Source organism: Daucus carota, chromosome 7 (assembly GCF_001625215.2).
Source record: "Daucus carota subsp. sativus chromosome 7, DH1 v3.0, whole genome shotgun sequence".
NCBI classification, from domain to species: Eukaryota; Viridiplantae; Streptophyta; class Magnoliopsida; order Apiales; family Apiaceae; genus Daucus; species Daucus carota.
In genome coordinates this window covers 29,909,812-29,924,552 of record NC_030387.2, presented here as the reverse complement: position 1 = coordinate 29,924,552, position 14,741 = coordinate 29,909,812, and the positions used below count along the sequence as shown (strand labels likewise).

The 14,741-nt window shown below is 34.4% G+C and overlaps 2 protein-coding genes across 2 annotated transcripts; both read left to right on the top strand.

Annotated features, from left to right (window-relative positions):
- Positions 1-5,936: 5,936 nt before the first annotated feature.
- Positions 5,937-10,447, top strand: LOC108196825 (uncharacterized protein At1g01500). The gene is made up of 2 exons (XM_017364272.2): positions 5,937-6,791; positions 9,623-10,447. The coding sequence occupies exons 1-2, from the start codon at positions 6,081-6,083 to the stop codon at positions 9,851-9,853; spliced, it is 942 nt and encodes a 313-aa protein (XP_017219761.1). The 5' UTR covers positions 5,937-6,080; the 3' UTR covers positions 9,854-10,447.
- Positions 10,448-11,107: 660 nt separating this feature from the next.
- LOC108194052 (uncharacterized) lies at positions 11,108-13,724 on the top strand. The gene is made up of 5 exons (XM_017360943.2): positions 11,108-11,552; positions 12,541-12,695; positions 12,920-12,986; positions 13,203-13,254; positions 13,345-13,724. The coding sequence occupies exons 1-5, from the start codon at positions 11,168-11,170 to the stop codon at positions 13,439-13,441; spliced, it is 756 nt and encodes a 251-aa protein (XP_017216432.1). The 5' UTR covers positions 11,108-11,167; the 3' UTR covers positions 13,442-13,724.
- Positions 13,725-14,741: the final 1,017 nt, after the last annotated feature.

The following is a 14,741-nucleotide window of genomic DNA, read 5'->3' as shown; positions in this document are numbered from 1 at the left end:
AAGATCTGGCTTAAAATTCCAGAAAGGTACTTTTACGGCTGACTTATGCCACTAGAAAACAGAAAATCACTTAAAAGTTCGGATCTATATTTGTTGCAGATCTCTGTATGATTGAGATAATCATATATAATGCATATCGTAAATCAGAGTTTTGTATTGCAGATGTTTTGATCACAATAGGATACGTCTGCATTTTGTAGGTTAGTTCAAAGTCTCTATTCAAAAAAGTCGAACCTGAACTCGTTTATTACTTGATTGGCTCGGCTCGGCCTGAATTACAACCCTATTTCTGAGGATGTAGTGAGAATGACTAATTTTTTCTGAGGAGAAATTAATTTTATAAAAGAGATTTAAGATGGAAATGATGCCGGATCCTTTAGGAACTAAATGTTCCGTTGAAATAAAACATGTTTGGCTAGTATTAAAGATGCAAACAATGACCTATTTCAATATGCGAAGAATCGGAAGGAATTTTGTTTTGTTCTTAATCAAAGTAGGCTAGTATTGTCGAGTTTTGTCTTTAGCCTCCGATCTCCTTCCTCGTCAGAATTTCAATCCAATGATGATTTGTGGGTTTCTTCAAAATCGGTAACATCATTCCTTTATTTTATTTGTAATCAAATTCTCTTCGCCTCTTTAGATGGTATGTCTTTTTTTATGTTTGTTGTGTGTTTTTCTTGCGTTTTGTTACTTTCTGTATTTTATTATGATAGTAGATATATGTTAGTGCATGTTTTATCTTCTCTTTTGTTGCAGAGGTAGTATCCGGTTTTTTTAGGTGATCGGATTCATTTGTAACTTCGTTGAAATTTGTTCAGATTATGTTGTGAATTTTGTTTGAGTTTAGTGGTCATATTTTTCTAACTTGTTTTATCTTGGCCAGATTTGTTGTGGTCGGCCACAAATTTAGTCGAAAATCGGGGTTGTTTTAAGTTTCTATATGTGTTCTTTGTGTTCATGGTAGTTCTTGATTTGTGGATGTGTTTAATGTGTGTTTGATCTTTTAAATTATAAATTTCAGTTGTTAAAATTGTTTTTAGTTGCATGTAGAATAGATTATTGATTTGTTATGATTTGAATATCAATTGTTTTAACTATGGCATAATTTTATATATTATACATGTATATATGTTAGTGTGTAATAATTTCGGATACGAAGGAATTAAATTCTTCGGTTATATATGAGAAGGAATTAAATATTGTTAAATGCGATTTTATATTTACATATATACATATTAGGGATTAATTGATTGTATTCATACTTTTGAATATATGTGTGTTTGGTAAGTGTTTTATGTGCATTTATTCGGCTTAAATGACATATAAATTTGTTGTTTTATAAATTATTAATTAGAATTTATTGGGTGCCATAACTGATGACTTTTATAAGTCTTGATTATGTTCAAGGAGTTTGTACCATATTTTTGGGTGGCCATAATTGGTGGCATATATTTTTGGACCATTATGGGTTGACACGCGCGATTTTTGTCCTAGATGAATATTGTGCGGATAATTTTGTCCTTGGATTAATAATTAGATTTTATTAATTCTTATACTTTGTGATGCTAATGTTCACTTTTGTTGACTAATCGGATTATTAAATAATAAACTTATGTTAATTGGGATTTAAATTTTTTAATAAATAATTTTCATATAGAGAAGGATTAATTCTTTTCATTCTTTTTCTAACAAAAATTTAATTTTTTTTATGTATTTTATTATGAGTTCTTTAGTATTGTGTGTCTAACCAAAGTTCTTACTTTGGTTAGACATAATAACTTTTCATAATTATTTCATAATTTTATAAGTTCTAATATTTTTATTTTTGAATAAGTTGTTCTATTTTTTGTCGGAAATTATGTCATAATTGGGTTTAGTTTACCCACACATTTTCTTTTATTTAATTTATCATTCTTATGTTTCTTTTTGCTTGCTTTGATTTTCAGGAGCTTGGAAAGAGACTTTACGGGTTTTCTTATCAGACTTTAAAGTCTTATTATCTAAACGTCCGGAGATATCTTCGCGTATCTTTCGGTTAGATGATAAACTTTATTGAATGAAAGTAATCCCTGATGCGGCTTATTGTATCTATGATACAACTCATCTACGAGTATGTAGATCCTGACAAAAAAAAAACAATGACCTATTTCCGGTAAAAAAAAAGTCATAATTATAAATATTTCTTTAAGATAATAAAAATCGTTGAAGGAGAGTGTAAGCACATCACAGTCCATGGTTGTATTTTGATGAATGGGTTGTATTTTTTGTTGAAGTAATATGATTTTGTTATATCAAGAATTCATAAATTGCTCAAAAAATTTGCATTATGCTGCCGGGGAGGCAGGTTGTTGACGGAGTTGGAATATTCTGTTATCATGTAGAAATGAAACCAAGACGTACATTGATCTCCCTCTCAAGCGGGTCGTAGGGCTTCAAAATTGATTCGTTCGGTGATCAGTTGTTGATGTTAATAACCTCTCAGTTAAAATACTCGTTGTTTTGTTGTTTTGGTTAATGAATTTACTAAGTGTTATAAGATAAATGATCCAAGAACTGGCACACTTGCAAGTAGGGGTGAGCAAAACCGAACCGAACCCGAAAAACCGAATTTCAGTTAACTCGGTTTTTCGGTTTAAACCGAAAAAAATATCGGCTTGGTTCGGTTTTTGACATAATATTTCGGTTTAAACCGAAATAACCAAACTTTTTATTATATATAAAATAAATATATATTATGTCCTATGTTTCCCTTCTTTCCTATGTATTTCTAGATCGGCATTCCCCTCCCGGCTCCTTTCATCCTTACGAGAACCCCATCAAAAATTAACTCGAGTCTCACCCCCAACCCATTCTCACCCTATCAGTCAGCCACAGTCTCAAAAAATCACACTTTCCCATAATCAATTTCATTCAAGACCCAAACAGCTGTAGTGCGTCTCAAGATTCAAGAAGCCGCAAGAAAGTAATGATTCTTACAAAGGCGTGGGTGAAGAGATCGGAGAGATTGAGAGTACTACTGGGGTTGCGTTGGGTGTTCTTTCCGAGTCGTATCGTAGTGTTGTTTTGTTGGTTGTTAAAGCTTTTTTGTTTGTGCCCTCTGATGATGTATTTGAGTGCAGAGGGTTCAAGTTTTTTGGATGAAACCAGTAAGTGTGTTTGAAAATTTCGGTTTTCTTAATCAAAACTGAAACCGAACCAAAATAGTTCGGTTGGTTTGGTTCGGTTTAGAATAATAATTCGGTTCGGTTCGGTTTCGAGAAAAAGTTTAATTCGGTTTTCGGTTTTTTCGGTTCGGTTCGGTTTTGAACCGAACCGACCGAATGCTCAGCCCTACTTGCAAGTGTAGGCTACACCTATATAATAGTGTTGGTTCTCCGGTTAAACAACTTGTAAATATTTGTCCATATTTTACAGAACATCGGCAACGGTAAAAAATTACATAATATGAATATTATTTTTTTTGTTTTCAATGTTATCATTTTGGTATACATCATTCTAATCAAACTGGACATGACTTATTTATGTTGTTTAACGTATGAATATTATTTTTTCCCGTGTTCATTCTAATTAATCATCTTACAAAATATTATATACGATCTCCCCTAGTGTCGGAGTTGGATCCGTTGTTGATGTTAACCTCTCAGTTAAAATACTCTCTATTTTGGTTCATGAGTTACTAAGTGTTATAAGATAAATGATCTAACAATTTGCACACTTGCAAGTGTGGGCTACACATGTATAATAGTGTTGGTTTTCCGGTTGAACAACTTGTTACCGAAGTTCCTCGACAAAAATGCAACCACAGAATTCGTATTTTTGCTTCTTTATTTTTAGCAAGCAATCACTAGGATGAGTAGTGGAGGTCAAAAAATTCATGATTGCTTCTTTATTTTTAGCATGTAATCACTAGTATGGGGAGGAGGTCCGTTAATTACCAAGGATAACCGTCGCCATGTCATTTCCTGTGGCCCTCCCCGGTTCGAGCAGGGCCCTATTGATCTCTCTCAATTTCCCAAATGGCTCACGTGCGAACCAAAAGCCTTGCAGGGTCTACACATCCTTGTATTTAATTATTTTTATATACTACACCCAAAAATTAAATTAACTTGTTGCAAGTGATTAACCTGATTCTGAAAGCCCTTCTTAATTCTCTCTCAATTTCCCAAATGGCTCACGTGCGAACCAAAAGCCTTGCAGGGTCTACACATCCTTATATTTCATTATTTTTATATACTACACCCCAAAAATTAACTTGTTGCAAGTGATTAATCTGATTCTGAAAGCCCTTCATAATTAAGAGACAATTTCAACTAAAAATATAAGAAGTAACGAAGAAAGAGTAAAGAAGTAAAAAAAAAACTACCCAAGGAGACAGGGTAAAGTGACTCAATAGTTGACACAAGCTCTACAAAATGTGTGCATAATTAAATGATTACATTTGTGTTTAGTTCAACATCTCCCGAAAAAATGTTTTCACTAGGGCTGTCAAAAAAATCCGAAAGATCCGATATCCGTTCGAAAAATCCGTTACCGTATCAGGGAAAAAACGGATATAATCTGTATCCGGAATAAAACAGATATTATCCGTATTCGAATCTGGAATTTGCGGATACAGATATGGATATAGGCGTATCCGTATCCGAAAATATCCGTATCCGAAATTATTGTTATATGTATATAATAATACTTATATAAATTTATTATTTACTTATATTTTTTATTTTATCATATAAATTTTGAAAAAAAAATTAATATTTAAAATAAAAAAAAACATTAAGTATCTTGCAAATGGAGAAAATGGAACTATCTTCATCAAGCGTTTTCTTTTTAAAATTGTTGCAGATAGTGTTGTTTTGTGATTTTAAGTTGTTAAAATTAATATTTTGTTCAAAATATTTGGCCTGAATGCTCAAACTTCTGTTAAAGTATGTTATTAATTTCTGATTGGGTATACATTTGCTGTTGAACGGTTCAACATATGTTTTTTTAATTAATCTCAGAATGTATATTTAATTTTTGGTGATGTTTGAAAAAGCGGATACGGATATTATCCGTATCCGGCCGGATCCGGATACGGATACGGATCCTTTTATTCTGAAATTTGCATATCCGTTTCCGGATCCGATTTTGAGTAGGCGGATACGGATACGGGCAAATCCGTATCCGTTTTATCCGTTTGACACCCCTAGTTTTCACATACATTCCACTTATCAACTGGATGCAGATATTTTTTCTTGATAGGGTAAGAGGGGTCAGTCCACCTCCCTTAAATTTTTGTCCATAATTTTACTGAATATCGTGCAACAGTAAAAAATTACATAATATGAATATTATTTTTTTGTTTTCAATGTTATTATTTTAGTATATATCATTCTAATCAAACTGGACATGAATTATTTATCTTGTTTAACGGTAAATAATTATATAATATGAATATTATTTTTTCCCGTGTTAATTCTAATTAATAATCTTACAAAATATTATATACGATATCCCTTATTTTCAGAATTGGATCCGCCACTGACTACACCGACTGTTAATCAGAAAAGATAGAAATAATATCCGAAAAACTTGAAACTTAATATATCTAAACAACAAATAAACCATTTTTTAAATCCTTTTACGAGCCAATGAACCACTTGTTTGATTTAAATTTTAAGAGAATATGAATTTTAATTCGAATAATCAAGGTATGCAACAGCAGGATTCAAAAATATATTGATGATTTGTTGTTGATCAATATCAAAAAAAATATGAACCTTAGAGAAAATTATTGATAACATAATGATGTTTAATTATGAAACCCAAAACATGAAATGATAAAATTTATAAATAATAATAAGTCAAATAAAGAGGACACTATGTCAGCATAATTTTGATACTACAGACACCTGTAATCTTATTGCCGATGTGGTATTGACATTTAACGACGTACTCCATCTATTTTAAAAAATAAAAAAATATCCCTACAAACAATCTCTCCTCCCCAAACAACTCTCAACAATTCGCCATTACAATCATCATCACAAACCCCTAAGCTCCAAAAATCCCCAAAATCACTTAACCCCAACCCTAATCTCATGGACCAAGAAGACGAAGATTCATCAATCTCGCCCGGTCCCACCGCAAACCCTAAGCCTAACCTCAATCTCTACCACCGTATCATCAACTCCCCCGTCTTACATTCCTCCAGCTCCCTCGAGATACGCTTGTTCTACGTGCGCATCACTCCCTGCGCCGTCGATTACGTCCCCGATCACCTCACTCTCTGCCACCTCCGCCGCGAAATCGGCGTCTCGCTCGATATCAATTCCGTTAAGATTCCGGCGTCGGAGAGGTCCGCGATTGCGCTGCGGCGAGACCGTGTCGATAAGGAGAATGCGGAGGTTACTTATGTGAGTACTGATAGTGTGAGGGTTACGGGGGCGGTGGAGTTCGAGGTGTTGGAGGAGGAGGAGATGGTGTTGTGTGGGTCGTTGGAGAGGATTGAGGGGAGTTGGAGTGGGGAGGTGGGGAGTGGGTGGAGTATGGATTGTTATATCGGTGGGATTGCGAATGGGAGTGGGGATTCCGCGTTTTTTAAGCCAAAGCTGGGGATTTCGTCGCCGTCGATTGAGGTTTATATTGCGGGGTGTTGTTCTGGGGTGCCGGTTATTTTGACTAAGACGATTCAGGTGAGTCCGAGGAAGAAGAATGTTAGGCATGGGATGCTGGACGCTATTCCGGAGGATGAGGAGGTGGATAAGGAACGGAGGAATGGGAATGGGCTGGTTCAGAATTTGAAAATCCCGGTATTTTTTTTTTTTGGTTGAGTTTATATATATATTTTTCGTAGAATTAAATCGATGACTTGGGTTTTTGGAAGTGTAGAGTAGATGGACTTGAGCAATTTCTTGCAGCTTTAGGATTACCACTGATCACTTCTATTTGAGATGAATCCTTGTGTATGTTTTATGTGATATATAAGCTTTCACTGCAAGTAAAAGGGTAATTATATACTTACACTGACCTAGAACAAGAATTCTGTCAAAATTTCTCGAGATGAGGGTTGAGAAGCAAGTGAGAATCAACAAGTAAAAGCACTTTGAAAGGTTATTTTGTGAAGTTATGTGCTAAGTTTTAGTAACAACGGAGGTGAACGTGGTTCAAAATTAAATCTATGAGAGACCAAAGAAAGCCTGCTAATTAGGTTCTCTTATTAATTAATAACATAGATATCGACTCTTTAATTTCGTTCCTTGTCACCTCTAGCCAGTACCACATGCAAAAGGAAAGTTGATACTATACTTGATACTATACTGGAGGATCAAGCCAACTGCTTAGGCAGTTTGTATAAATAGGACTCCTGTTGTATAGGGTTAGATACCAAAGTGGCCACCGTTTGGTTAACAAAATATCAAAAATTACCACCAACGAATTTGAGGTCTCAACTTTACCACTTTCAAATCAAAAGGTACACTCTCTTTAAATTATTAATGGTAGGATCAATTTGGCACATGGCAAAAATCTGAGTAGATAGTGACTTGGAGGTTATGTGGCAGTAAAACTGAAACTAAAAAATAAAATTAAAACATATCATTATCATCTTGTTCTCGTAAGTTATTCAAGGCATACATACAAGATATCTATGAATACATAGTATCTTCTTGTTTCAGTCAAGGCATTCATTCTTGACCCATCATAGACCCATATTCGGTTTTTTAAACTTAAATAGTGTTTAGGAGATTATGTAAATTAAAACACAGCATCATCACCAATTGAAGGAGAACACTTAATTCCTTTTCAAAAGAGTGATGCTATGTGTTGCTTTGTGCATAATTAGTACAGTAGTAAATTAAGATTTAGAGTAGTCCAATAATGATAATTCGGAATACAAGCAAAGAAATTAACAGCAGTTCATAAAATCTGAAACTTAGTGTAAGATTTTCAGTTTGCAAAAAGGAAAATAGCAAGGGCTTGTTTTTGTGCTGGTGGAAAGATATGAACATGAGAAGAAAGAAATGTGAAAAGGTACCTATATGGTGAAAAAAAAAGATATTGACAGATGGTAACAATAACAGCAGTTATATAGTATGTGTGTGTATGTGTATAAATGCATTAACGTAAATGATGATGGTGTGTCATATTTATATTCTTTAATATAACATGTAAGTTGTAGCAGTCAACTCATTATCCTGACAAATGGTCGCCACATAGTAGACTGAATATCCAATTATTTTATTATAAAGCTAACAGAGTGTGCCTTGTAATTCAGAAGTGGTAAACTTGAGACCCCAAATTCGCTGATGGTAAATTTGATATGTGATGACGGTATGCCACTTTGATATTTAAGCCCTATTGTATAGTGATTAGATCAACATAGTTACAAAAGTTCAAATGTGCTTCTTTCTTTCTTTATTTTTTATTTTCTAAAATGCATGTGCCTTAATTGATAGATCCAAGGTTATTGAGTGTTTATGAAAAGTTTGTTGAATGATGATTTAAGCAGGCACCAACACGCAATTTAAAAAATCAAATAGATTATACAAAAACAATAAAGGCTAAAACGTTGGTGAACAAGAGAAGGCTAGTGATTTGATCATTCAGTCATCTTTTTTTGATGTGTGATGAAGCCATATTAAAATATGAACTTTGGCATAATATGTACTCGGATGGAGCGACAAACTGACATGTGGTTTAAAGCTCTTTTGTTCACTATGTCACCATTTCTATCTTCATTGATGACAAGACCCTAGAATTCATATTTTTGTATTGTTATGCTGTCTTTGCTTACAACTATGAGACATATAACATATTACATCTGTAACAGTGTTCTGAAAGCCCCAAAAGTGGGGGAGTAGATGTCTGGATTTGTGGAAGGCGTTTTTCGAAACAAAACTGGTATTTGACAAAAAGTCTGAGTCAGGTGGGGAAAAGGATAAAAACAAAATCGGAATCATGTGGGATTAGGCACAGTTATGCTGGAATTAACTGTTTTCCATAGAAAATATTAAAGAATATGTGGATGTTACGTCTAATCCTCGCCTAGTCAATTAATTGTTTAGACGGTACTTTCACCACAAACACTGGTTTGTATTCATGGCCTGATGTCAGATCTGAGTTTCTCAGGGTGAAGTTCCCGACTTCAGTTTATTAGAGTGAATATCTTAACTTTAGAGAGTGAAGAACTGAGCAGCTAAAATTTGTCAGCTGCTAAATGTACATGGAGCTTCGTTACTTGCAACATTAATATATTTATGTATTTCTTATTTACCTGATTGAGCTTATACTTATTTGTGCCGTTGGTACTGTTTTTTCAAATAGCAGACCGGAACTTCTTCCATTTACCCAAATGTTTTTCCAGTGATTGTCAACTGACTTCTCTAAGTGAATTACCATTTAAACAGCCGTCACGTGAATTTATGCTCCATTATTTGTTCCGCTTTTAGTTTTATATTGGCTTTTGTAACATCTTTGTTTATAACAAAAAGTCATCTTGACTATCCGAAAGATATTATTATACTATACACACTATCCTCCTGAACATGTACCTCGTGTTTGTTGCCTGGCACTTTTAGGTTTATCCTTTCTGTATAAGGTACTAATTATACTGATTGTTGATACCATATGGCGGTGCATGTAGGTCACAGATGCAGAAGTTGATGATTACGATCCTGATGGTAAATTTGGACAGAGTTACTACTCAGATGATATGTACCCTGTTGAGGATGGCCAGCTTACTTGGTTTAATGCGGGTGTAAGAGTTGGTGTAGGAATAGGGCTTGGGATGTGTCTTGGTGTTGGTATTGGTGTAGGACTGCTCATGCGCTCATATCAAGCAACAACCCGTAATTTTAGGAGGCGTTTTTTTTGAACTTCTCTTCCCAGTTGGTGAGTGACAGTTGTGTAACAAATAATCATGAACAGTAGTACTGCGTTGCTGATGCGTGGGATTATGGAAGATATTAGTTTATGTGGGTAAGCTGTTGTAAGTGTCATGAGGCAGGCACTATGCACCACATCCTTGGTTTACTTGCATGGTTCTTTAATGAAAAGATGGCTTGGCTTGTCATCTCACGAGCTTTGGTACAGAAAAATGTTTGGTTTAGATGAGAACTTCTGGGACGGATATACAGTGACATAATGCTTCTTCCAGTCAAGTACTACTGCACCAGGCCAGGGTAGAATTTTTCTACAGGGGGAGGTGGTATGCGTTGTTGTCTTCTCTTTTGTAAAGTTTAATGTGATTATCACTGCGGGAAGAGATACTTTAAAAGATTTTGTAGGTTTGATTCTGCGATTTCTGTAAAAGTTGCAGAATAGTGGTTAGTTCTGTTATGCATTAATCTTACCATCCTTTTCTTTGTTTCTCTGTTTGTTAAATTTGTAATACTAGTTGCACTGTAAAAATAAATAATAGTGCCATACCAACTCTTGAATAAAATCTTTCACTGGAGTTGAGATGTTATGCAATGTGAATGATACATAATACATATATAGTTTTTTTTTGTTTTTTGTTTTTTTGTTTTTGTAACTAGTTCTTACCTTTTATAGTTTGCAGAAAGATAAAGTTTACAAGTTCAACAAAGTTTTACCTAATCATCTATTATAGTATATCCTTTGGAGATGCTCATCATCTATTATAGTATATCCTTTGGAGATGCTCTTAGTAAGCGTCTAAGCGAGCAAAGTTTTACCTAATTATTTATATTTATACTTTAAATTAACAATTATAGTATATCCTTTGGAGATGTTCTTAGTAAGCGTCTAAGCGATAAATGCGGCAGATATGCTCATGTTTATCTCTATTTTAATGATATATATAGCTGCTAGAGTCCTCGTCTTGAAATTTTAGTAAATATTTAATATTTTTATTTTTATTCATAAAAAGGAAATTTGATAAATAATACATATAATATGTTTTTTTTTTTTTGCATTTCAAATCACATATAAAAAAATATTAAAGCGACAGATATTTTGGACCAAAAAGAATATTATAACTAAATTGGAATTGCATGACATGAATGGATGGGAAAAAAATATTTCTGGTGTGTTGAAAATAGTAAAGCACATTTTATGTTTTAATATAAGAGACTCATTAAAGGAGATATATGTTTTGTGGCTACTACACCTCCATTCCACCAGATATTTAAACCATGACAACACTAACAACAAAACATCTTCAAAAATGGCTAGTGCCATTCTCTCATACACTCCCTCAAATTTTCAACAACACAATATAACTCAACACAGAATACCCAGCAGGATTTGCTTTAGGCCGAATCATCCCCAACAAATATATAAGTTCCGATGCACAGGAGAAAATACAACCGACAATAAAACTAGTACTAATTCTCAAGATTCCGAAAAAAATAATGTAGTGCTCAAGGTGGCCTGGTATAGCTCAGAGCTTCTCGGGATCGCTGCTTCTGTATTTCGGCCATCCTCAAAAAGTATTGAAGGTTCTAGTAGTGGCCGTAAATTATCTGGTGATGGTTTAGGTGGTGCAGTTGATCGTGCCATGGTGGTGGAGACGATCAAAGATGATTTCCAACGCTCCTACTTTGTTACAGGTTTTTGTTTTTGTGAAATAATTTTTGTGTAATGACATATTAATTAGGGATGGCAACGGGTCGGATCGGGTCGGGTTTCTTGAGATCCAGACCCGGTCCATTATATTTCGGGTCGGGTCGGGTTCGGGTCCGGGTCTGAAAAATGAAGATCCAGACCCAATCCGTCGGGTTTTTTCGGGTTTCGGTTCGGGTTCGGGTCTAATTCGGGTATTTTAATAAATAAAATTAAATACAAATTATAAATTATAAATCTATAAAAAATGTGATTATGGATTTTTTTTTAACTTTAGAAATATAAAAAAGGGAATTACATGCTTCATTTATTACAATAAACACGTGAAACATGTTAACTCAATTGTATACAATCATTCAACTTATCATTTATATTTTATTATTTTTATTGTATTTAGATTTTTTAATGCACAATAATTGAGAAAAATAAAATATTGATATAATAAATATAAATTTTATATTGCAAATATAAAATTAAGTAAAATGTTAAGATTCATACCTAATAATTCATAATATTTCAATATATATACTTTACATTTAACATATATGTATGTATGTATTTATGTATATACATGTATAATATTTTGTATCGGGTTTTATCGGGTTTCGGGTTCGGATCGGGTTTAAATCGGGTTTCGGGTTTCGGGTCGGGTCTCGGGTCGGGATACCTGAGATCCAGATCCAGATCCAAACTTTTTCGGGTCCAAAAATAAGATCCGGATCCGGATCCAAATCCAAAAAAATCGGGTTCGGGTAGACCCAATCGGGTCGGAACGGGTCGGGTATCCATCGGGTCGGGTAAAACTGTCATCCCTAATATTAATATAGTTGAAAGAGATTTGTGAATAACAATTTTCGAGGCTAGCGATATTGTCATTTAAAATTGATCTTTTATTCTTTGTTGTTCACCTTTACTTGAACTGTGCACTTGATGTTTCTGAGGTCTAAACAGCAGATTTAATATTCTGATGTTTAGGAGCGGTGACAGTTGATGCCTATGAAGAAGATTGCGAATTCGCTGATCCTGCAGGTTCCTTTAAAGGTCTGAGTCGGTTTAAAAGAAATTGTACTAATTTTGGATTACTGATTGAAAAATCAGACATGAAGCTTACAAAATGGGAGAATTTTGAGGTAACTCCAAACCAAATTGTAATTTCCTCAGCAATTCGACAATTCTGTGTATTATACTGATGCTGCTCTTGTTTCTAATCCATTAGCCATGTAGGCTGTAGCAGTAAGTATAGTGCATAGAACTTCTGTCAATATAATTTTCCAAGTTCTATTAATGTTTATGTCAATATCATAATAATCATAATCCTAGCTACGAATTCAGTACTAAATCAGTTCTGTTCCAGGACAAAGGAATTGGACACTGGCGTTTTAGCTGCATCATGTCTTTTCCGTGGAAACCAATACTTTCAGGTACTCTTCCACAGTTCAACTTGCTGATACCAATGATACTCTGATTTTGCATCATCTCACCAACCTGCACGTTTGCAGGAGCAAACATCGCGTTCAATTATTATCTTAGTACTAATAAGAAATTTATTGCACTATGGACTTGTATTTATCCTTCTATAGTTAATGTTCGTTTATAGAGTGACTTGCAACTAATGTTGTTCTTGCAATTTGCTGCAGCCACTGGTTTTACTGAATACTACTTTGATGCACAAACTGGGAGAGTAAACAGGTAGTCATATAGTATATATTCTGTTTCATGCATTAATCGTGGTAGTGGACAATTATTTTTCTCTAATAACCAGTGTTTGTGAAATTCCAGGCATGTGGAGCACTGGAATGTTCCGAAAATGGCTCTGTTGAAGCAACTTGTAAAGCCTAGCAAATATTTCTGGTCAAAGAAAACTAAAGATGGCTAAAGAACATATACTAAATGTACAAACAACTATCCAGAATGCAAACAAGCCCTACAAATTCGTTCCTTGCTGAATGAAATGACTGATATCTTCAACTGGGGTAAATACAAATTATGGTGTTGCCTTGCCAATGTGTTCTGTCTGCATGATGTACATAAAGAAAATTGGTATCACTTGTGTCTCATCACATACCTTGAAGATCTGCTTTAGTAATCTAATCAGTCAATTCTCGCGATTTTTAACTAATAGTTCTCATACTTTTGTGAATAAAGTTTCTCTCATCTTTTACAGCATCCACAAGTGTTTAGAATCCGACTCAAAAATGCATTTAGAAGATCGCCATGTTTTAGTCCATGATAGAGCCTCTTTCAAACTCAAAGCCTCTGCTTCTCTAGCCTGCATATTTACCATCAGGACGTTGCTTCTCGCTTTGACAAAGGCACCAGACTCATTACGAACTACACAGCCAACCCTACGTATACTGCACCAGGAACACAAGCTGCATCGACATTTATCTTGATCCACCCAGGCGACGGTTTGGACCAAGATTTTAAATTATTTGTTGCTTTGATTGAGTGCAGTTCGGTAATCTCTGCTGAGCACGCTTCCAGTCATTTAACATATTAAGAGCATTAGATTTAACTCCAAAAGGCAACATATCAACTTTATCCCATAGCCATTTGTTACGCAATTGCCATAGTCTCCAACACATTAGACCAAAGAACACACATTGCTGCTGATTTCCCACGCTAAAAACTCGATGTAAAATGTCTAAAGCTGAATCATTTGGGTGCAGAATAATCAAGTGACTCATACTAACACTCTCCCACAAATTACGAGCGAAACAACAGTTGATGTATTGCATCTTCTGTGTTTTCTCGGCACCAGCCACAGACCAAAGGGATATCAACATATTTACTAGAGCTGTAGCCGTAGGCAAGACAACTATCCAGAGGCCAGAGTAGTAACTTTACAGGTTTTATGTCAAATATCTCACGCCCATCCGACTTATTTAAGCACTATAAATTAAATATCATTTTATCCGCATAACTATTATATATCTTTAATTTATCATTTATCATTTAATCGTTTGTTTTTTTACTATGAACGGCTTCGAGTATTTTTATAATTGTTTCTAATATTATCATAGTACTCGGGGATTCCTAAAAGAACATAGCTCATACCTCTCGTAAAAAAACCGGAGAGGTCTATGTGTTTGATAGACCTTAAATCTGCGATGTATGACTTCATATGAAACATGGATCTAACAAATTATTTCTTCTTTTTTTTTTTTTCATTTTTA